General features: G+C 45.7%; 1 protein-coding gene across 10 annotated transcripts in view; it reads left to right on the top strand.

Annotated features, from left to right (window-relative positions):
• The window catches only part of STAT2 (signal transducer and activator of transcription 2), a 1,031,780-nt gene that overhangs the window by 464,251 nt on the left and 542,914 nt on the right, over positions 1-24,615 (top strand). For all 10 annotated transcript variants that reach the window (XM_078689090.1, XM_078689088.1, XM_078689089.1 and 7 more), the window contains 4 exons: positions 7,001-7,057; positions 19,549-19,626; positions 20,363-20,461; positions 21,587-21,722. In XM_078689090.1, the coding sequence (XP_078545216.1) occupies positions 7,001-7,057; positions 19,549-19,626; positions 20,363-20,461; positions 21,587-21,722 (370 nt within the window). The remainder of the gene's footprint in view (positions 1-7,000; positions 7,058-19,548; positions 19,627-20,362; positions 20,462-21,586; positions 21,723-24,615) is intronic.

Genomic DNA, 24,615 nt, shown 5'->3' with positions numbered 1-24,615 from the left:
GACGCCCGGGAGGGTCGCGCATCGCCTGGAGTCCCCCCCCCCCCCTCCCCCCCTCCTCGACTGGCTGCTGCGGGTTAGTGCGGGACGGACCCCCTCGCCCTCGGCTGGTTACTGCGGGACACCGCTGGCACTGGGATCGAGATCAGGATTAATGTCGGGGCCTTGCTGGACGGACCCCCCCGCCCTCGGCGGATTGCTGCGGGTCGTTGCTGGTACTGAATGCTGAGGACCGAAGTTGCTTTCTGGGGTTCATGCACCTTGAGGCGCCCTCGCCTGCTGCGGCGATGCCCTAGTGGAGTGACTGAGGCACTGGGACACACTGGGCAGCGCCTCGACTCACGGAGCCGAGGTGGAGCACGGGGACAGACGGTATCTCGCCGCACGGAGCAGATTAGGAGCCACGAGACAGACTTGGCAGTGTCTCGCTGCACGGAGCTGGCTGGTAGTACCGGTGAGTGCAGTGCAGGGTCTCGCCTCGAGGAGCTTTCTGGGGCTCTCAGCTATCCCGGCCCCTTGGCTCTCCCGACTACTGACTGGCTTCCCGCCTGCACTGGTAGTACCGGTGAGTGCAGTGCAGAGTCTCGCCTCGAGGAGCTCGCGGGGGCTCACAGCGAGCCCGGCCCCTTAGCTCTCCCGACTCCTCCTGACTGGTAGACCGCCTGCACTGGGGACCAGGACCCTGGGGATCGCCGGACCTGTCTGTGCAGTGGCTCGCCTCGGGGAGTTTTTTCTCTGGGGCTCACTGCGTGTAACATTAACCTGGGAACCTCGATGCCCTGAAGTTTTTAAGGTACTGGCATGCAAATTATTATTCTATCACCCATGCCGGCTTTTCATTCTCTGCCCGGAACTTTTTAAAAAACTGCAGAAACTTTCAAACTTTCTTTACGGGCATAACGGTCTTTTCTCTCTCCACTCCCCATTGTCTAAAATGGCGGGGGCCATTAACTGCTGCAATAAATCGCCTCCACTGCCCACAGATGACTGAGGCAGCATACCAACGCGGTCAGGGGTCATCAAAACGGAGATAAGGCTCTCTCCTCCCGACCGAGCAACATAGAAGCTGGTCTTCTCCTCCCCATCTAGCAACATAGAAGCTGGACCAACTCGACTGCCCCAGAGTAGAAAGGGAAACTTAACCCTATAAATCCCAACAATAACAACAGACAAAGGACTACTACTCTTGTCTCCCTATATTCCATTTTGGCGGCCATCTTAGACTAGTCCTCAACTTTGGTGGCCATCTTACACTAGTCATCCTCATTAAACTGCCCATACCTATGGCTATCCCCATCTCCTCATTCTCTTTGCACTTTCTTATCATTCTTAGAGCCCTGTAACGTCACTCACTCACCCTCGCACACCCCCCCTCCCCAACCTTCACCTCCTATATCATCGAACGCATGGGCACTTCACTTTCTTATCATTATTAGAGCACTGTAACGTCACCCACTCACACACGCACACCCCCCCTCCCCAACCAACACCTCCACCACCATGGAACGCATGGGCAAGCACACATACAAAATTAACTACCCACCTGAATGCACCCAAAAAAACGCCAAACGCTTCAAACACAACTTTCTGAAGGCCCACCCTGATACCCCGTTTGTGGACACCTACTTCTCACTGATCAATGGAGCCACGAGCACCGACATCATCCTCTACACCTTACGGAGAGCACAATGGAGGAAAGCGTTCCTCTCCATTCTCACTGTCCCCACCACCAGAAAATCCGCTCATGGCCTAACGCTCGCTATCACGCCATCCCAAGTTTTCCCAGGCAAGGCCACCATCACCATCTACAACAACGGGATCATCCTACTCCAATCCACAGATAGGAACCTTGACCTACTCGACAACCTGTTCCCCACCTTCATTGAACATATCCCCAACCTGCGGACCCCCTTTCCTAACACCTCAGACTACTCAACACCCTCTACTTCCAATCATCAATCTAACCGATCACAACACCTGAACGACACACACCTCTCCTCTCAGCGCTGTAGTCAGTCACCCACGCGAGGTAACTTCCCCTCTCCCACTCACTCGCTGAGGAAGATCACTCCCCGTCATACACCCCCCATACCCCAACCCTCCCTACCCCCCACCTCTCACCTCCCACGAATCACGCAGAACCCACCACCGCCCTCTGTTCTCCCCTGCCCTGCGACAGGTCCATCTCCCACCCTATCTCCCCCCCCACCCTTACTCCCCATTACCCCACTCTCTCAACTAGTCTCAAAGAACACACCTCCACCGCCCTGAGCATATCTCCCACGCCCCGCGACATGACCAAATCTCACCCTATTTTCCCCCCCCCCATTCTCACTCCCCACTACCCCACTCTCCCGGCCAGACTCTCGGAACACACCACCTCCCTTATCCTAACCCCTTATCATCTAGCCCCCCCATTCCTAGCCCCCATTATCCTACTGTCACTCCCACCTTCTCCAGCCTACACTCATCCCTCAACTCACCTGCGCCGCCTACCACCATCACCTACGCTACCAACCTCCCCCCTTCCTCATCCACGCCCCTTACTCACAAGCTCTCTCATCCATCGAATGCCACCCCACCTACTACGGCCGCAGAGCCCTGCACCCACGCGTGCACATCCCGCCCCAATCGATCCATTGCCCACCCCATTGCCCCACTCAATCACTCACCCACTGCTCTCAGTCCCAATACCATCCCCAATCCAACCCTGGACATGATCATATCCACCCTCCTACAAGTCAAAGAAGATCTTCACTCCATCAAAGAACTTCTTTTCGCACACCCCAGACACCCCCTACCCACCACTTCCGCGCCCAACAAGTACACCACCCGCCCCTCAAAGTATTTCACTCATCACTCCCCACGCTGGCCCTCTATCCCCGATTGCAAGGCCACCGGCCGCCCCCGTCGCACCCTAAACCCCCTCTCTGATCGAGACTTATACACTCGACTCCGTTCATATGGCCCAGGTCCCACAAAACACCCACCCACCACTCTGAGCAACAGAAGCTCCGTCCCCAGTAATCTCAGAAAAGTCCCCCTCTCCCTAGAACACTCGTCCACTCTCCTCACCCCCAGACTAAAGTGTATCCTGCTCAACTGCAGATCGGCCCCGAGACACTCCTCCGGCATCGCGGATCTCATCTTATCAATGGACCTCGATCTAGCCATTCAGACTGAAACGTGGCTAACTGAAGCCTCCACACCTATAATGGACATACTAGTCCCCCCAATTACCACATTATTAGACTCAACAGAAATGGCAAGACGGGCGGGGGAATCGCATGCATCTATAGGAGCAACCTCGCTGTTACCAAAGGTCCATCCCCCTCCCTCACGTCCTGCGAACTCATCTGCCTCGATATTACTAGCGAGGGCAAACCTGTATGCTCCCTACATGTCATCTACCACCCACCCGGGGACAACCTCACCTTCTCCCAACAACTCATGGACACGATAACCACCAACGCCGGTCGACAGATCACTCAAATCTACTTGGGAGACTTCAACCTCCACTGGAACGACCAGAAAGACGCTGTGGTGAATAGCCTTAAAACTTTCCTCAACGCGCTTGACCTCACCCAAATCTGCAACCGTCCGACACATGAAAAAGGCTCTATCCTCGACCTTATCATCGCCAAAGAAGACTCTACCCAGTTGGAGGCAATCCAACCCTGTGACTGGTCAGACCACCACATTATCACCTTCTTCATCAACGAAAAGGTCAAACTTAACCCGGCTCAACCTACCAAAACAAAGATCTGGAAGAGGGACATGAAGAATCTTAACCCAAACTCCTTGCCTGTCCACACAGGCAGTCTCCTACTTCCCCCGACGGACGTCTCTGATGTTCATTCTCTGACCGACCTCTACCTAGACACTATGACTTCAATAATTAATGAAGCCGCACCCCTGCAACTGAAGAGAGTCTCCACCAAGAACTCGAACCCATGGTATGATGGTAGACTCAATGAAGACAGACGTGCTATGCGCATGGCAGAGCGCACGTGGAGATCTGACCCTCAGCACTGCACCTTAAAACGCTTAAGAATAAGAGAAACGCCTACTTCAGAAAAATCAAACGCTCGAAATCAGTCTTCTTTAGCCAACAGCTGGACCAAGCAAAAAACCGACCAAGAAAACTGTTCGAGTTAGTCAATACCCAAACCAAGACGCAACCTCTACAACCTAACAGCTCAACAAATGATATTCCAAGCTGTGAAGACTTTTCTGCTTTCTTCAAGCAAAAGACCGACAATATAAGAAGTGATCTCCTCAAGGATGTAAGTCGATACTCCTGCTCCATCTCCATAACTAACACTCAACCTAAAAACAACGCTGCATGGACGTCCTTCGACACCTATTCTGAAGAATCAATTCACAAACTGCTAGGCACCTTGAAGCCCGCTAATCACCTCACAGATCCCCTGCCTGCCAATGCTGTCAAAGCCCTCACCCCCCTGCTCCTCCCACTCTGGACTAAAATCATCAACGGTTCCCTTCAACAAGGACTCATCCCAGACTCCCTCAAGATAGGACAAGTCACGCCTATACTCAAGAAATCCACAGCTGACCCGGCCGACCTAAACAATTACCGCCCTATCACCAATATCCCCACTCTGGCCAAATTGCTAGAAAAATGCGTACAACTCCAATTGACAAAACACATTGATCAGTTTGACCTCCTCAACCCTCACCAATCAGGATTCAGAGCAAAACATAGCACGAAAACGGCTATGACACACATAATTGATGACGCCCTCCAAATTCTTGATCACAATGAGTCCTGCCTCCTCATCCTTCTTGATCTCTCCTCAGCATTTGATACGGTCAAACACGAGAATCTACTGGAGCTGTTCAATACCAGAATGGGCATATCCGGGACTGTTCTCAAATGGTTCACGTCCTTTCTACACAACCGATCTCAGAAGTTCAAGATCAACAACGCATTGTCCTCACCTGTGCCCGTAACACTAGGCGTCCCTCAAGGTTCCTCCCTATCCCCCACATTGTTCAACCTCGTCATGGAACCACTCACTACCTTGCTTCAAGCATCAAATGTACACTTCCATATGTACGCCGATGACACTCAACTCTACCTCAAGCTACAATCCCCGGAAGACATCAAACTTCTGGACGCCACACTAAGAAACACCCAAGCATGGCTGGCCGATAATCACCTCAAACTAAATGCTCTGAAAACTGAGTTCCTTCTGATCTCACCTCCTGCGAAAAAGGCCATCACCCAAATCTGGCTCAATCATCTAACCGCACTCAATGTCCAGCCCACCATCGTGGACTCTGCGAAATCCCTTGGCATCACACTTGACTCCAATCTCAACATGCAGCAGCATATTAGCAAAGCAACTAAAGGAGCCAACTTCCAAATCAACACTCTGAGAACTTAAACCCTTCCTACCACCCAAGGACTTCCAAACTGTTGTACAAGCCCTAGTCATTCCTCGCATAGACTACGGAATTGTGGCTCTCAGCGGGCTCCCCCTAACAACAACGGCACCACTAAGAGCCTCTCTGAATGCGGCTGAGAGACTCATCACTGGCTCAAGAAAACACTCGCATATATCCCCTGACTTAAAAGCCCTGAACTGGCTGCCTTTTGAAGCCAGAGTTCAGCTGAAAATTGCCTGTATGACACACTCGGCCGTACACCACAAGTCACCCAACTACCTCACTCACAAGCTGACTATATCAGGAGGCTCAAGATCCAACAGAAGCACAAAAAACCTCCTCCTGAAACCTCGTAGATTCCGGAAGGAAAAAACATACAAACGCTCCTTCTCAGGAATGGCACCTAGGATCTGGAATGCACTCCCGCCAGAAACTAGGCTTATCCCCTCCACTGTACTCTTCAAGAAAGAGGTAAAAGCCATCCTTATGGCTAAGTTCACCTGAACCCTATTGTTACTGGAACAATGACATTACACGGCTACTATATTATCGGCTACCTGAGTGTTTATCTGTGTTATACTCTTGTTTGATTGCTACTGGATCAAAGTCATTGCACGGATTCTATATTACTGGTTTCCAGATTGTTTATTAGGGTTTACACTATGATCTGATTGCTCTACTAACTTGCAATCCACTTACTACTGACTACTATACTGTTTTCAACAGTGTGTTTACTCACCCTCTGGGGGGGCTATAATCTTATTTGATCGCTACTGGAGCAAAGACACTGCACGGCCTCTTTATTATTGGTTTCCTGATTGTTATTATTGTGTATACTCTTATGCGATTGCTACCCTACCTTGCAACTCACTCACTACCGAATATTATATTGTTTTCAAGAGTTTGTCTACCCTACCTCCTGTTTCTGTAAAGCGCTCTGATATCTGCAAAGATCTTGTCCGCGCTATATAAAACCTTAAAAATAAATAAATAAATAAATAAATAAATACTGGTAAGTAGCATATTCCTTTTGATACAAATAGAGAGAGACTCATTAAATGTGCTCTGTAGAAACCTGGAGTGTGCTGCAGAATACTACTAATAGTATTCTGGATTTTGGGTCATATTCTTGTTCTTGAAAAAATGCAAAATTGTGAGTTGATACATTGGTAAGAAAGGTGATGGGATATGGTAATTTAATAACAAAAGAACACATGTTCAATGGGGACACAGTGAGGGACAGGTGAGGAGTGTAAGGGCAGAAGGGTTGCAGGGTGCACAGTATGATAAAACGTGATGATACAAATAAAAAAAAAAGTTTTTCTTTAAGGGGTTTATTCTTCACCTCTGTTGCCCTTGAGCTGCCTGTTTTTCACATGGCTGTGCCTGATTATGTCATCAATGTGTTACCAATTGCAACATTCTATTGGTTGGTAACATGAAGTTGTCTGTACAGGACAGCTACTTTTCAGCGAGGCTGAGTGGTTGTGTCAAAGCTTGTCCATACGGTCTTTGTGCAGGGAGGGCTTATGGTATGACCATGGCTCATATTCAGACTGTGCGTTTATCTATTTTTTTCTCTTGACTGTAGACTCTTAAAGAGCAGCGAGCTGGAGCTGGAGGCAAGGGAAGTAAAGGAATTAATGATGTAAGTATGCATCTTTAGTCTGTGTCATTCCCAGCTAGGCAATTTCTTCCTTATGCTGGCCTGTGAGGACCAGAGCTTTTATAACGCAGTCCTAGGCTTTGCAGTAGACCCATCCATCTTATTACAGACCTTTGGACAGAACTCATTCTTATGCTCTGAATTTATGCCGATTTTTAGGGAACTATGACTGACCTGCTTGCCTCTCAACCTGCTCTTAGCTTGACATCCAGGCTGCCTGTAGAAATGCAGCACAGCCCTTTTTTTAATGTACCTTCTCACACTTCACAAAATTGAATAGATTATCTTATGCAGTATAGAACTTGTGCATGAATGTATAGGTTGCTAAAAATATTAAAATTTAAAAAAAATGGTCCGTGAAACAACCAGCAAAACTGCACATTAACTAACTAACAGTTTTTGGCAATGTCCACAATGAGAAAAGTCTCTTCCTAAGCCAAAACTGTGTGGCAAAGATTTTGCCATCTGTGTGACAATATATAGTTTTTTTTTTGTTTTGTTTTTCAGTCTTCTTTTTTTTTATATTCAAGTCTTTTTATTCCACCCCTGCAACAGGGAGTATGCCCAAGAGTGACATGTACACAGCGATAAGCCTACAACCCTGACAGGGCCGGCCGCGTCAAACACAATGCAGAGTAACAGAGTAGAGACACACATCTATGTAGACTTTATACACAGTGTTATGCCTACAACCCAAAAGGGCCGGCCGCGTAAGACAGCGCATAGTGTACACTGGGCAGTCACTGCCATTTATAGCTCGGCCTCAAGGGCCAAATAAACCCAAGGAACCAGAACCAATAGAACCATAGGACCAGACTGGTTCAAACCATAACATAGTGCCTGAAGGAGAGGCATAGTATAAGATAGACAAAGGAAGAGAGTGAAAGAGAAAGGTTAGAAAGTAGAAGCAAGAGGGCCTAAGTGGGTAGGAGCGTCACAGCGGGCCCTAGGAGATAGCAGCGATGCCTATCATATTGTACGCCCCACTCTCTGGGGCTGCTATGGCAGGCTCCTGTTCGGCATGGGGGGGGGAGCTCCTGGATAGCTGAGGTTATTTCCTCCTGTGTGATCGAGCTCTCCGACAATATATAGTTTTATGTGAAGTCGGAAACTTTTTAAACAATTACGGCACTCCATTTACTTATATACACGTCATAAAAAGGTGTACACATTAACACCTTTCTCACACGTACATGTACATACAGGCACTGTTAAGAGAGATGCCCCTGCTACGGTTGCTTAGTTAGTAAACAAAAGGAATCCACTGAGGGAGGGTTTCCCTACTTAGGTTGGGAAAACCCTGTGTTGTAAAATACCCCTCACACACCAAAAGGACCCTTGGTGTCATGCTTCATCATTGGGGTCTTCGCACCCCTATACGGGATGCGGCGTGCTTCTACCAGCGACTACGCGGGAGCACTTATTTAGACTGTGTGGTGTGTGTAAAGGAATTATTATGTGCGTGAGTAGTGAGGTTATACGGCGAGTGAGGTTAAAAAGACCTGGCTCGTGGGGTAAAAAAGAATTTTAATCTGCCCCCGGGCTGGCGCTATTAAAAACGTGCAGTCAATGGAGGTGTAATATGCAAGACTATGTGCACTACCTCCCATGTGTGTGTGTCGACATGTTTCGGAGACTAAGCTCCTTCTTCAGGACAGGGTACACAAATCCCCACCTTACTCACGTATCTCTACTTAAAACATGTATTTATTTACAAAAGTGCAAACTAGTGCAGGTCTTAATATGTACCTACAAGATGAGAAAGTCGCACCCTCAGCAGAGCCGCGTAAGGGGTAGTCAGGCAGCAGTGTCTCCTAGACTTCGTAGCGAATCTGCACGTTAACCCCTACGTTCCTGAGGCTCATGAGGCATTGGATTTGACTAATAACAGTCGACAATCTGTGACTTTCTCATCTTGTAGGTACATATTAGGACCTGTACTAGTTTGCACTTTTGTAAATAAATACATGTTAAATGTTAAATAAGCATGTACTTTAAATATAGAAATCCTCTTGAAAAGTGACAATTAAATAAATACACGCCCATTACTGCAGCAAGTGTATGTCTGCACACTCCTTGTTCCACGTTTTAGTTGCTAAGATCAGGCTGGGTGTTTGGGCATAAGCGAAAGCTGAAATATCGAACGAAAGAACCTGCGCCTGTTTCTTTGTTGCCTTGACATATTAGAGAAGACCCAGCAGTAACAGAAACAGGAGTGATGGTCCGCCATATTATTGTGGTCAGGATGGATTAATTTTAGACAAAGTGCTTAATTTGAGCCGGTTGTTGCACGTGGTGGGCTCCGGCAGGTATTTCTGGGGCCCAAAACTTCGTTTTCATAAGACTTTGATCTAAAGAGAGAGAGAGAGGGAGGAAGAAAGAGAGATGGGAACGAAGGAGGAAGAGAAAGGTAGTAAAACAGTGAAAAGGAGAGGATATCCGGGATGAAAGAGAGCCTGCAGGAGCTAGGAAGTGCGGGAGGTGAAAGGGAGAAGTAGGGGGAAGAATTCCCACAAGGCAGGCTATATATTCGCCGATAACATAATTCGCAGTGAGACCCAGTCGCCTGTTTATGACCTGCCCTGTGCCTGCGCCCGCTAAGAAGGCTTTGTTTTGGAGGAAGCCGTGATTTGCCTGGCCCTTCCTTCACCACGCGCCGAGGCTGCCGCGTGCAGCCAGGAAGCGCGTGCGGTGGAGATCGCGTGCGCGCAGCAGCCGCTGCCACAAGCCATCCGCGTGCGCGGCTGGACAGAAACACAGGCGGTGCTGTTTACACAACAGTGCTCAAACACTAGAGTGGAACTGAGAACAGTTATCAGGGGTCCCTTGTTCGCGTCTCTAAAAAAATGCGACTTTGTGGCTTATCCACCGTAAATTGTGAGGAGTTAATTTTATTTTTGTCGTTACCGTACACTGTAACACGACAGGTAGATGTTGGATTACTAAAGCATTAGCATTTAAGATACAGCCTTGAAATGTAATTAATTTATGAGTACACTTGGATATTTATCAATACAACATAGGTTTGTGTAATGTTTGACATACACCTCATCCGCTTTTCCTGCATATGGATGGTAAATTAAAATCCTGATATAAAATGTTTTGGGGCGACCTAGCGGTGGCATGCTTGGCATTGTGCAAAACTTCACACGAGATAAACAACGTATACGAACTAGAAAGTGGAACAGTATTTACTCTGATTTCCATTTTTAACAAAACAAAATCTTTACAAGTCTGAAAATATAAGCAAATGTTTCACTTGGAAAACAGCACCCGGAAATACCCCAAACAATAAAAAAACACAAAATCGATCGCCCTTACTACAACACACCGCATGTAGGTGAACGAGCAATCAATTGTTCCCTCTTCTAAATGCATATTTAACAGTGACCACTCAGCCAGGCAACACCTTCGGGTTCTGATTAAATCGCTGCAGTGGTTTGTGTCGCGGCTTCGTCGCCGAACGGTACTCATTGGACCTATTTTGGAAAGATAACGAGTCGAGTAGGAGTTTTTGGGTTTTGGGGGGGGGGGGCGTGTTTTTAAGTGAGAACGTTAAGCCCCGTCCTTTTCAGACTGGGGGGCGTGTTTTTGACTGAGGACGTCACTGAGAGAAAGAAAGTCAAAAAACACGCCCCTCAATCCGAAAAAAGACGGGGCTTAGAGGCAAAGAAGAATGTCACTGGGACCTCTTCTCCAATGGCTGGACACCGTTTAGGAGGCCAGCCAATGGAGAAGAGGGGCGGGGTTTACCCTCGCTACTGAGAGACATTAAGTCTCACTGGCGAGAATGCGCATGTGCGCAGCCTACGCCAGTCTCGACCTAAACATCTCTAATAAGTAGGCTTTATAAAGAAATAAAGCTCTAATATGTAATAGTCAGCAAATTCAAATTAAGAAATCAGAACTCCGTGGATAAACTCATCCTACAAGTAGACCAGTAGCGATCAATCTTGAGTGCTTTAATAAGTTAACAGATGTATATATCTAATAACCCACACTGGTCTGCTAGTGACAATGTGTCAACCATTATAGTTTAAAGATTTCTCGTGAAGATCAAATCTCCAAAGTCAACATGTTACATCCATGTTACTATAGCAGAATTTAGTACAGCATACTTTCCAGAAGCTATAGACTGTTAGAATGTTAGGGTATGACTGTAAGTCTTAGTGAAGTCACGTGCTTCTGACTGGAAGACGTTGGAGTGCACACTGTCATCCGCTTGGAGTTTTAGAGATTATCAGCTTGTCGTCCGCAAACATTAGAATGGGGATATTTCTTCCAGCTAGTACAGGTGCATCTGTGTGGATGGCATCAAGGAAGTTTGCGACACCATTTATGAAAAGAGAGAACAATGTGGGAGCCAGCACACATCCTTGATGAATGCCCTTTCGCACAGGGAAGGGATCTGTCTTATTTCCTGACGCCACCCAAAGTATTTGTGCGTAATTTTCATCATGGAGGCGGGCAATCAAAGAAAGTAGGTTGAGTGATATCCCCATCTCCTTCAAGACCTCCCACAATTTATTCCGCAAGACCAGGTCAAAAGTGGATTTGAGATCGACAAAGGCAGCATGCATGCTACCCTTGCCGAGAACTAATGTCCACCAATATATAAGGTCAGAACGAAAGACCTGGTCAATTGTGCTAATATGGGCCCAAAATCCTGTCTGGAGAGGGGTAAGAGTGGTATTTTCATTGATCCAGGCCTGAACCTTGGCCAAAACCAGCCTGGCCACCACTTTTTGTAAATACCCTGCCGGCAGGGTAGGAATGGATTGGAAATGGTAAACTCTCCTCGCTTTCGTCACAAGCATATTGAGTGGCAAAGTGGCTAACCCACACATCTGGATCAACGTGATTTTCCGGGGGCTGTACTACTTCTCCCCTACCCCATTTAACCATGTTCCAGAACCGCTGGGAGTTGTTGCTATCACAGGCATGTTCTAATTCCTGCCATCTGTCATCTTCCCAAGCTTTTTTGGCACAATGAATAGCATTCTTATAGGTAGATCTAGCAATTGGTACTCTAGCCACAGCTCCCACCTTAATTGCTTCACCAAGGGCATTACGAGCATGTCTTCATTCACGGTTGTACCAGTGTTGTTTTGGCTCAATATCTTTTGCTCTAGCCATACCCAGATTTTGGAAGTACCTGCCTATTCTTAAGAACAGTAAGTTGTGCAACTGTGTGAATTCTTTGGCCGATTTGAGGTTAGGGAGGCATGTCTCCATCGCTCTAACTGTGCTTTCCAATTCGCTACTTATGGAGGATAATGTTTCTCGGCATTCTACAATCATGGACCATTTGACTCTTTGCGTATTGTTTGAGAGAAAAAGATTGCTAATGATAGGTAGGGTATCAGGTTGTGCAAGTGCCCTTAGGTCCCGATTTATTTATTTATTTTGACAGTTATGTATGGCGTGAACAAGACCCTTGCGGGTATCAGAGCGCTTTCCAAGGCACATAAAGGTGATTTGACAAATACATATGAATATAATGACTTAAGCAAATACATTCCTGGTAAAAGTTAGTGACTAGCACATATCAACAAGTATATATAAGAAAGTTTAGGTGAATCTAGTTAAGAAGATCGCTTTCACTTCTTTTTTTAAGAAAGCAGCGGACGGATTCAGTCTTGTTTTAGTGGGTAAGGCGTTCCAAATCCTGGGGGCCATCCCTGAGAAGGTACAATTGTACGTTTTTCTTGGAGAAACGTTGTGGTTTAAGTAGAATATTATCAGAACTCCTAGTTGTTCTGCTACTGCCCGATAGTACTAGTTTCTCCGCAAGGTATCTTGGTGTTTTTTGGTGCAATGCCTTATGAGTCATACAGGCGATTTTCAAATGGATTCTGGCCTCAAACGGTAACCAGTTGAGGGCACGAAGGTCGGGGGAAATGTGGCAATTTCTTCTGGAGCCTGTGATGAGTCTAGCGGCTGTATTGATTGAGGCTCTTAGCGGAGCGGTTGTTGATCTGGGAAGGCCGCAGGGAGCGACACTTCCATAATCCACTCTGGGAATTACTAGGGCTTAGACTGCCTGTTTAAAGTCATTCGCGGATATGAGTGGTTTCAGTCTTCTCAGGGTGTTCATCTGAAACTTGGCTCCTTTAGTTGCAGCGCTGATGTGTTTCTGCATGTTTAGATTATTGTCCAGACTTATTCCTAGGGATTTCGCAGAATCAATAATGCGAGGTTGACCATCGAGTGCAGTTAGGTGCTGCATCCATTCGCGGATTGTGTCTGTTTGTTTGGGGGGAGCGATGAGGAGGAATTCTGTTTTTAGTGTTAAGTTTTAAATGGTTGTTTGAAGGCTGAGGATAAGTCAAGTAGGATTAACAAACATGCTTTATTTTGAGCCAGTATTTGTAGGGCGTCATCTATGATGTGACTGATTCGGTACTATGCCCAGATAGAAAGCCTGATTGGAATTGATCTAGCAGATTGAAGTGGTCGATATGGTTACTAAGCTGCATGTGGACACATTTTTCGAGCAGTTTCGCCAGGGTCGAAATGTTGGATATGGGTCGATACTTGTTCAGGTCTGACGGGTCAGCTGAAACTTTCTTTAGAATGAAGGTTACCTGACCAGCTTTGAGGATGTCGGGGATGGTTCCTTGCAAAAGAGAGGTGTTTATAATCCTGGTCCATAAGGGCACTAGCTGTGGCATGAAGGTCTTTAAGTGGGTAGCTGGGAGAGATCTGTGAAATGGTTAGAGGGATTCAAAGCCATGAGTGTATTCAAGATAGCTTCTTCGCTGTAGAAGTTGAAGGTGGTCCAGGAAACGTTGTTCTTGAGGTCGAGCTTCGAAGAACAGTTAGGCGGGTAGTCACTGGTGTAGTCAGCGTGATAATAGTGTGTGTATGGGTGTGGGATAGTGGGTGTTACGTAGGTCTGTCTTTAAATTCTCAGTCTTTGTAGTGAAAAAGGCGGCAAGCTCCTCGCAATTGGGGAGTGTTTCCGGACTAGCTTGGGGGTAGTGGGAGACCCCCTTTGATTGAGTTTTGATTATTTCCCCCAAAAAATTGGGGCGATTCTTAGCTTGGTCTAGTTGTTTACATGTGAAGTCAGCTTTTGAGCGTCTAATCTTTCTATAGTATGAGTTTCTGGTGCTCCTTAGTAGTTTGAGGTGGGCCGCGGATGGAGCGGATCTCCATTGTATTTCAATTGCTCTCAGCGATCTTCTGTCTTCATTTAGCCTTCATATAGCCTACCATCATACCAAGGGTTTGAATCTTTTGTGGTGACTCTTTTCAATTGTAGGGGTGCTATGTTGTCGAGTACCATGTTCATAGAACAGTGTTCGATCGGTGATCGATCAAGTCCTGTACATTATCTAATCCTTCCAGCGGTGGCGTGAAGATGTGGCTGGCGGTTGCGAGTGTGGAAGGATTGAGGTTATCTAGGTTCCGCCTCCAGATTTTTGTTCTCTTAGGTTGGATACAGAGTAATTTCACTACTTCCTTGATATGGAAAGTGATTATGTGATAATCGGACCAGTCGCAAGGAAGAATCGATTCAAGCTGAAAAGAGTCTACTTTGGAGATCACTAGATCAAGTGTTGATCCCTTATCGTGGGTGGGACTATCACAAATTTGGGACAGGTTGAGATCGGACAGGAAAGCTTTGAGGCTATTGACCTCTGGGTCGTTTAGATTGTTCCAGTGGAGGTTAAAGTCCCCCAGGAAGATCTGGGTAATCTTTTGACCGACATTTGTTGCCTACAATATCCATGATGTGCTCGATGAAGGTAAGGTTGTTACCTGGAGGATGGTAGAAAGAGTGGAGTGAGCATATTGGTTTGTTATTGCTCAAGATGTCTAGGCAGAGGTATTCACATGAAGAGAATACCGGGAAGTTGGAGCGGTTCACAGAGAGGTTGTTCCTATGAATGCAGGCAATGCTACCTCCTAGCTTATCAGGTCGATCAAGTCTTGTGATGTAATAATTTGGGTCAACTAAAATGTCTAAGATGGGTGAGGATGATTAGTTTAGCCAAGTTTCCGTCAGGATGTAAGGTCAGATTAATTAGTTATAATTAGGTCCGCTATATCGGAGGCATGACGAGATGCTGATCTGCAGTTTAGTAGGATACATTTTAGCTGGGCCTTGGTCAAAGTGGTGCTCTGGTCATGGGAGATGGGTATTCTCTTGAGGTTATTTTTATTAATACCTCTGGGGCGTGTCTTGCACTTCTAGATGCATTGGGCTGGATGGGTTGGATTAGGGACAGTGTCTGTGTCGTCTGTGTGTGCTGTTATAGAGGGAAGGGAAGGGAGTTCGTAGGAATGAAGCAGGGAAGTGAGCTCACTTGTAGATAGGGGTTGCTTTTCCCTGGTTGGGCGGGATGAGGCATTAGGGTAGGGTACTGTATTCCATTTGGGGAGTTGAGGTGGGGAGCTAGAGCATTGCCGGTGCATAGGGTTTGTTAGTGAGATGGGTTGATGCCGGATCAGGTCGTGCAGCGTTTGGATGTCCTCTTTTATTTGTTGAAGGGATATAAGTATCTCATCGAGTCTAGGGTCAGGTTTTGGAGTTATCATGATGGTGGCCTGAGCTGTGTTACGACGAGGAGGGGCTAATGCTAGTGTGGTGTCCTGGGGCAAGAGGTGAACTGGTTCGCCGCTTGTTGGTTTTTCATTGTGGGAGTCCATAGTGGAGGGCTGGGTGGAGAGTGGATGTGAAGGGGTGTTGCTGTGTACTTTAGTAGGATCTAATTTGTTGTGTGACATATTTGTAGAGTGGTGATAACTAGGGAGAGGGGAGGTGAGGACGGGACGTGAAGAGGGGACGTGAGGGGTTATTTGTGTGAGCTATGGGAGGAGGAACGGTGAGATTTGTAGTGCAGGGAAAGGGAGAAGATAGGCCAGCGGATGGATCTGGAGTAAGTGTGTGGGAAGACGAGATTGGGGTAGCGCCTGCAGTGAGGTGGGTGAAGGTGCGGTTTTGGAGATGGGTATGGGTATTGGGGGGGGGGGGTGGAGGGAGATCTGGGGGCGAGATGTAGAAGAGATTGTGAAAGTGCTGGGGAAGGGGGATGGGGCATCAGGTGAGGAATCTGACAGAGGGTTAGGAGAATGGTTTGTAGGGGGAATGGAATAGGATCTTGCAACCTTCGCTTTGATGCTAGGGAAGATGTTGTCCAGTAAATTCAAGTTATGGTCTGCTGCCTGCATGAGGATAGTCCCAGTATGATAAATGGTAAATGTAGCCGTTGCTTTGTAGAACGGGGAGGAGGTGATAGTTAGTGTGAGACCATGTTTGAAGCTTTTGGCCACCTTTTTTGTGAGGTTGGGGGTGTATTTGGTGGAATAGGTGTGTGGGCCCATAGGTTCGATAATATGGTACGAGAGTTATGGAAAAGATGGGTAGATTGGGGGAGCAATATTTGGGGAGTAAGAGAAGTTGAAGGCCTCCCTGTTTATTCCGGGTTAAATAATATCAATCGATTTGTGGGTTAGAGTGTTGGATGTTGAGAGCAGTGGATATGCTCTGTGGAGGTTGCATAATGTATTAATCGTGAAAATGGAAAAGATCAGTGGATTAGTCCTATTACTCTTTCCATGCCACTAAAACTACCAGGGAATTGTCCTTTGTCAGTTTCTATAAGCATCAGCCTGCATGGTCCTTTCTTTCTGTTTGATGATGTGCTGAGTGCTATAGGTCCAATGTTTTGCAGTGGCTTGAGGTGAGTGGTCCTTTCTTTGTGTTTTGCAGTGGCTTGAGGTGAGTGGTCCTTTCTTTGCGTTACCCCTACAACTTAATAGGCAGTCTGAAGTTCCACAGTTTAATCATAAAATGGTGGGGCTTGTGCTGTATATCGATGTGTGACCGTCTAGGTTACTTTTGTGATCCCCTTCCTCCGTCTATCTCAGAGCGCTGCTCTGAATGCCCCTCCACCGCCAGTGCAAGAGGGAAGACCACATAAATGTACAAGTGTGAGAGAGCAGCGCGAATAGCTGAGTTCACTGAGTGCAATAGGCTCCACTGCACCGGTCGCTCAGCGTGTTGGCCTCCTCGTGCAAGCGCGAGCACAGCAGACCTACAATTGCAGTGGGAACAGCTCAGAAGTATGCATGTGGCCAGGGAATGGGAGGGGTCGCTAGAGCAGTGTCACTCTTGCTCTTCTTCACTATTCTTTGTTTTGCAGCCTTTAGGCCCTCCTCATTAGCTTTACGCTTTCCCATTATGGGGCTAATACACACTACACAGGGATGTTATTTTTAAAATAAAGGGCCAGGCAGATGGTATAACGAGGCTACCACTATATAGGCAAAAGGATGATCAAACAGTACCTTAGTCTTCGACAAAACGCCCAAATGCTGTGGGGGTAAATGTAGCAGGATAACAAAGGTCAAGGGGGTTGCCCAGCCCAGCCTCCTCCGGGCTCTGACGGGACCGCCCTTGGCCCGCGCACTTCCCGATCTGCGGGGGCCTTGAGCAGCTGTTAAGCACCTCCAGTCGCGTGTGGAACGTGTTGGCGGCTCCTTCCGCGTGGCCTGCTGGGGGATGGAGTCCCCAAAAGTGTAGTAATGCAGTGAGGGGTTCCCGCACTGTGGGAGTCATTAGCAGCTCTTAAGTGCCTCTAGGCGTGTGCAGAACATGTTGGCAGCTCCTGCCGCGTGGGATGCTGGGGAATGGAGTCCCCAAAAGTGTGGAGATTGTTCATTCACTTCATTTATCCTGTCACTTGTTCATATTCATATCCATATTGGTAACTATAGACTCACTATTCTTAGCTCCACATCTGCATACCTTGAACATGTGTGCGTTTATATCATCAAGGTACAGGTATGTGGAGTAAAGTAAACTTACACTTACCTGTATAGTCTTACCTTGTCCATAGTTTGGTACTTGATATTAATCCACTATATTATGATAGCATGATATATATTAGAAATTACATATAGCTGAAATACCCAGGGGTTGGGCCAAGTCGATGGTTACTGGGTTAATCTATGGCTAATACAGTTGTTTACCATTGGTGTCTGATGGCCTAAGACACTATTTCATTCTAACATCTAACTAAATAATAGATTTGTTCTTTTTGTACACTTATGTCTTCATTTGGGACATTACACAGAATAAACATCTGTCCATGGGTAACAAAGTTGGACCATGTCTCAAAAGCATGTGGAGCCATTCATGGTCTTCCAGTTAGGGATAATACCCACATTAATTGCCTGAAGCAGTGTCTCGTCATTCTAGACAGTCATGAATGCTGAACTCCCTACCCCTATTCAGTCCTTAGAAATGCACCTTAATTTCAAGTGTTTTCCTTAAATAGGGATAATTCAGTGGTCATGCCAGTGCCTCCAGTATAGAAAAGACTGACTTTAACCGAGTAGGGCATAAGTACAGTATTAAATGTTATTTTAGTATTTTTATGATGCTTCACACCCTTCATGGGGCCCCCAAAGCTCTTTCTTGGTGGTTGGGTTTGTGATTACTGAGTAGTGATGTATAATTATTAGTGTGTTTTTTTTATAGTGTAGCCTATATGTAGTATGTTTAGTGTTGTGCATATGATATGAAGGAGTGCTCCAATTGTGTTGCAGCTACCTTGCAGTAGTGCTTATGCAGGAAAGTAGATGTGAAAGAGATATAGGATCTCAGTTTGCATACATGCCTTTTTACATCTTATAACGTGCGCCTGACGAATCACATGTAAGGTAGCATGCAGGCGCTACGTTTAGGGTTTAGCTGGTTGTTGATCATCTTTATTATGTTGGAGATTAGATGGGATTGTTAGCAGTCCCAACATGGCACTTTCAGCACTCCAGTTCTCCTGATCCTATTGCTGTAGTTGAACATCACAACTATAGGCTGCTGTTGACTCCATAGCTGGGCAGGCTCAAGAACTATCTGGGAACAGCTAATTGGTATCAGCGGGAGGGTGTACCAGAGATTTGGTTTCTGGACAGAGAGAACTTCAGCCAATGTGTTTTTTTCGGAAGTTATAGAAGTCATGTGGTTACTGATTTTACCAATGGTTAGTGTAAATCAGCATCTACACTGGAGTTTTTGAGTCAAACACATGTAATGCCTCTAAAGAGATGCAATTATTACGCTGGTCCTGGAGAAGTTGTCCTTCTTGCAACTTCAGAAGTTCTTAGACGCTAGGCATATTTTGTGTGAAGGCAATCTGGTTGAACAACTTTTGGCTTCTGTCTGAAAGGTCTGCAGTCATTCTTCCCTGAAGTCTTCACAACATCTCTGGGAGCTTTTGCTTTTCAACTTACTAGGAATCCTTACACATCCCACGTGTCAATTTATTCATATGTTTTCCTTTTCCTAGGAAATGGCTAGGTGTCTTTTGACATTTGATTGTTGGTCAAAGACTGCATGCGATAAGACGTGATTTCCAGACCCATATTAATTTCGTTACCCAGGCTGATAGGATTCAGATGTTTATTGGTAAATAAAATGATGCCTCCTGAATCATTGGCTGAGTGTTGTTTTGTTCCAGGGGCTGGTAACAGAAGAGCTACATCAGATACATTTTTCCATGCAGTTCAAGTACCAGGATCTGGAGCTCAACCTGGAGGTAAATAAGAATCGCCTGAAACTTTCAGTTATGCTGGCCATCTCACTCCATGTCATCACTGACCCCATTTCTTTCCCTAGCCTTTTTTTTTTAACTTCATGCATTATGTGTGATATCGTCTTGTAAGTTTCCATTGAACTAATTGTATTAATGTAACAAAAAGCAGTTTAATGTGTGCGTGAAATGCTCAGGGATGGAAATAGTGTCAGTGGTGACATGCAATGTGCAGGTGTGATCTCGTACCCATATCCGCTAAACCTCACAGCTAACAAAGTTCCTATATTTGATTGTTTGCCGTAAAATAGTTCCCACATTGTTTTCCTGCAGAGAAACAAACATTATTAAGTATATATTGAGTAAGACCTTGGAAAGTAATTTTTTTAAATGAAAACTGCAGAGCTTGAATTTTTGTGAATTTCTCTAGAGTACCAATTGGCATTTTACCCACAAGAAAAAACAAATACTCACTCTGCATTAATTGGCCACAACAGTGGAGACTGAATAAAGGAGTTCTTTGACTGTGGGCAACAACATGGTTGGATGTCAATTATAATGCTGTAGTCTCTCAAAAGTGGTAACACTACATTATTATAAAAGTTTAGGATGGTGACATTTGTTAAGGCACAGATGTTAATGTTCTCTGAGGAGGCAAGGAGTGCAGTGTTGTCCATCAGTATTTTCACCTACCTTCTGTTATTGGCTATCAGTGAACCCTTTCCTTCTCTCTGTCTTCCAGACAAGCACACTGCCATTAGTGATCATTTCAAACGTCAGCCAGCAGTCCAGTAGTTGGGCATCTGTCATCTGGTTCAATCTTCTATCTACAGAAACTAAGGTAAGATGCTTCAAAGGGTGGAGGCGTGCAGGAAAACGGTTGATGTGGAACTCTTGGCCTTTCTCCATTGTCTCTAGTGTGAGGCAACCTTTTGAGGAACAATCTGATGTCCAAGTGTATTTCCTCCAACTGCTACAAACAGCTTGTACGATCTCTATGATGTCCTGGAAATGGCACCAAAGCTTTTATAGTTTGAATGACCTTTCCACAGCAGAACTAGTTTCCAGTTGCAGTTGTGGATGTGACCGAACCCAGTAGCTATACCAAATGAAGAAGACGACTGGAATTGTGTGAAAAAGGAGAACCAAATGATGCAACACAATTGGCGAAATTATGCAGCACATTCTGTGGCAGTGTTATGTAGCTCTTTTAATTTTCACAAACCTTGATGCAAAATGAATCCCACAACTCTGCAAAATACAAATGTTTTGTCCTGCTTAGACGTATGGCAGCACCATTGCATTAGTATCGCCCCCTCCCACAGTAAAATAGTTTGTGTCAAACATAGTGTTGCATTGAGAAAGAAAGCCATCACATAATAAAAGTTGTGCCATATTTTACTCTTTGTATCCCAGTGAAATTTTAGATCTGGCCTTCTGCTTGGAGTTTCCAATGTAGCCACTTTTTGTGCCTCTGGAAATGTATCTTTCCATTATGGAAACAGCCAGGCAGGACATTATTATACTTGATTGCTTTCCGTCTCTCACTACAAGGCACCATAAGTTTGAGAGACACCATAAGTGAGAGAGAGTGAGAGTGAGAGAGAGAGAAATATGAGATATCATTGGTTTCAGTGCATTAGTTTAGGGAACTCTTGTTTGAATGGTTAGGTTTTTGTAAAAAGATTTCAGAGAGAAAGAGGTTAAAACACCTCTCACTCCATTTTCAATTCCAACTGTCTGCTCCTATTCCAGATGTCCGAAAATATAACATTAACAAAGGTTTGAATGGAATTTAAGGTAGAATGAGAAGAATGTTTTGCTGTAGCGGAAGCACCCACCTTTAATTGGTTGATATTCCTGCAATACAAAGAGTTCTGTATGGGTGAGATGGTCTGTCGGGCACTGTTGTTCCCTGCTGCTATTAAAGTGGCTCAATTCTCTTCCCCGCCTTTTTTTTCTGCAGAACCTGACATTCTTTTCCAATCCTCCTGTTGCTGTCTGGACTCGCTTGGCCGACGCATTAAGCTGGCAGTTCAGCACCACCACTAAGCGAGGACTTAATTCTGACCAACTTTCCATGCTAGCTGAGAAACTATGTGGTAAGGTACCTCTCTTTCTGGTGGACATACAACTCTCTTCATTCTTCTCTCCAGCATCTTTGTTTATCCCATCTGAAACTTCCCAGTCACTCCATTCCAGAGATAGACATAACATTGTCATCCGCTTTTTTCCTTATTCAGTCTTTCCTGTCTTTCCATCTCTTTTTCTTCTTTTATTCCTTTTCTCGCTTTCTTTATTTTAGTCACTAATTTTGGTATTGTACAGGCACTTCTAGGGTTGTTCCTTCAGAGCCTTCACTAAATATTGTTCCTTCTTCTGGTATAGACTTCCAACCACAGATTCCTCAACTTATAAATACTTCCTCAGTGTGGAAACATTGGTCAGTACATCTGTGCTCCGCCCTTTGCAGCCTTCAGCTCCCCACTGATCCTGATACGCACAAGAAATGACTTGCGGAGACAGTATAGGCACCACTCCTATACTTGGATGTCATTTCCTTTCTTTCCGCACAACCAGATGCAAATTCCGGACGTAACTCATCTCTTTTGAGACTCATTTTACCTCAAATTTACACTGTGTGAAATGTCACCTCCCAAGACTTATAAAGACTGTTAGCAAATCTCTGTGGCTGATCCACATCAGGTTGGTTTGCCTGTGGTGCCTGGGGTCAGGTCATGAGTCTTAAGGCCTGCAGAAACTGCGCAGCGATGGATTTGTAGGTTATACAGGACTGCAAAGGGAAGCTATAGGCCACCAACCATTTCAAGACCCCAACATTGGGGCCAGGGCAAGTCCAAAGGTCGATCCAGCTCCCAATCTAGAAGTCTGTCTCGTGGTTGGAAATCTTTGCGCCCAAATCCTTGGGTAAATCCAAGAAAAAACATTAAAAAATCCAAGCGGAACCTTCCAGATACCTTCTAGAAGCTCACTGAGCGCTGGCAATATGATGTAGGACCTATAGAGGATGAAGAATGGCAGTCATCCCTGATGTCCCCACGTGAGGCAGCCATCACTCAGAGATTCCGCCTTATCCAACTTAAAATACTTCACCGCTCATACATAACGGGGACAGTTTGGGCAAAAAAAGGGGCTAAACCGGACGATAGATGTGGAAGGGGGTGTGGCCAGCACGCCACGTTTTACCACACCTTGTGGACTTGCCCCAATGTACGCCCTCTCTAGGAGGGAGCCACAACACACATGTCCACTGCAGTAGGAAAATAAATAATTCTAACCCCAGGTTGAAATTATTATTTGAATGGTGTATTATAGGCGCTCCAAAGATTGAATTTATATAATAGACACTAAGGAAAAATACTGTAATTATAATTGTTAAAGTGTAACTTATGTAAGTTAAACTGTGCTTATTACGGTGAATAATAATAAAAAAACATTAAAAAAAAAAAAAAAAAAAAGAAATAATTCTAACCCCACAACTCTGACTACTAAACATTTGGGAGGCCACGGACTTAACGGAAATCGAACAACAGTTCACTACATTGGGTTACACAATGGTGAAGAGAGAGGTGGCTAGGGTTTGGGGGGGACAAAACCCCGCCAGGTGTCACTTTGTGGGGCAAAGAAATGGACTGGTGTATGCTGGCAGAGACGGAAGTCTGTAAGGCAAGGGGGTGCCCTAAGAAATGGGTAGGAAGTGGTCCGACTGGAACAAACACAGGGGAGATATATGTGTGTCGCCCACAGTAGAAATGGAAATGCGCAGACAGGAGAGATTGATGGGAGATGTGTCTTGAAGGCTATTGACTGCTGTTGACTTGTAATTTCTTGATGATATTATGCAATGTGTTGTTCAATCATGTACTGTACTACTGTGATTTTCCTCAATAACCAATAAAAAAAAATCTAAAAAAAATCCAAGCGGGCCCCTTTCCACAGCTTTTGTACACCTGAGAAGGCGCTAGTGCATCACCATGCCTCTCAATCCTGCTCCCAAAATCAGTTGACACCAGGGCCAATCCCTTCCGACTCCTGGTGCACCTGTTGGCTCCATAATACTGAACCTCTATTGCCTGTTAGTGAGGCTCTTACCAACACTCTTTTAGGATTATGGGCCAAACCTTTCTGTGTTCCAGCTATGAATCGCCAGGTTGCACAGCACCATCGCCCTGCACCCGGTGACCCTGCTTTTTGACTCAGCACCCTTCTTGTGAGAGCTTGGTGTTACAGGCTTCCACCAGTCAGACAAACCTGAATATACTCCTGACTACTTTCCAGCATAGAGAGTTTAAGAAAGTAGAGACCTTTGGGAAGCGGGTATTTTCTTTTCATAAGTTTGGTTTTTCGGTCAGTTAATGGCAATTGCCTTTTGGACTGCTATTCCAGTGCTCTCTAGGATTCTCTTGCTCAAGTCCTCCCAGGTATCCAGAAAAACCTTTGTCCTATACTGACGCAGGATTGCTGTGAGGCTAATAACTATACCATCCGCAGTGGCCTGGATAGCTCGGATTCCACCGAGCGAGCCATTGCCACCAGCTTTGTTATCCATCACCATGACTGGCTGAGATCAATGGGTTTTTCTGGCAGTGTTCAGTTGTCCCTTATGAACATGCCCTTTGATGAGATTCACGTTTTTGGGGATAGAGTGTACTCAAATCTGGAGTGTTTCTAAGAAAGCAGGGCAACAGCTTACTCATTGGGCTTGTTTGCTCTACCAGTTAATAAATTGAGAGAAGACCCCACGCGTTCCAGGGAACAGGGTACTAAGTGACAATGTAAAGTCAGAGAAAAATCCCTGGAGAGATTAATGTATAGGGATACCTTAATCCAAATAAACAGTATAGATACCTAAATTTGATATTAAACAATCTGGTCACGGACTAGTTTGTGATGTTCACAATTTTTTATTAAAATATGCATCATGGTTAAAATTTCAGTAGAAATACAATTGTACTGAAAACATACAATAAAATA

This window comes from Lissotriton helveticus, chromosome 1_1 (assembly GCF_964261635.1).
Source record: "Lissotriton helveticus chromosome 1_1, aLisHel1.1, whole genome shotgun sequence".
Taxonomy (NCBI): domain Eukaryota; kingdom Metazoa; phylum Chordata; class Amphibia; order Caudata; family Salamandridae; genus Lissotriton; species Lissotriton helveticus.
This window is presented reverse-complemented; position numbering and strand designations above follow the sequence as displayed.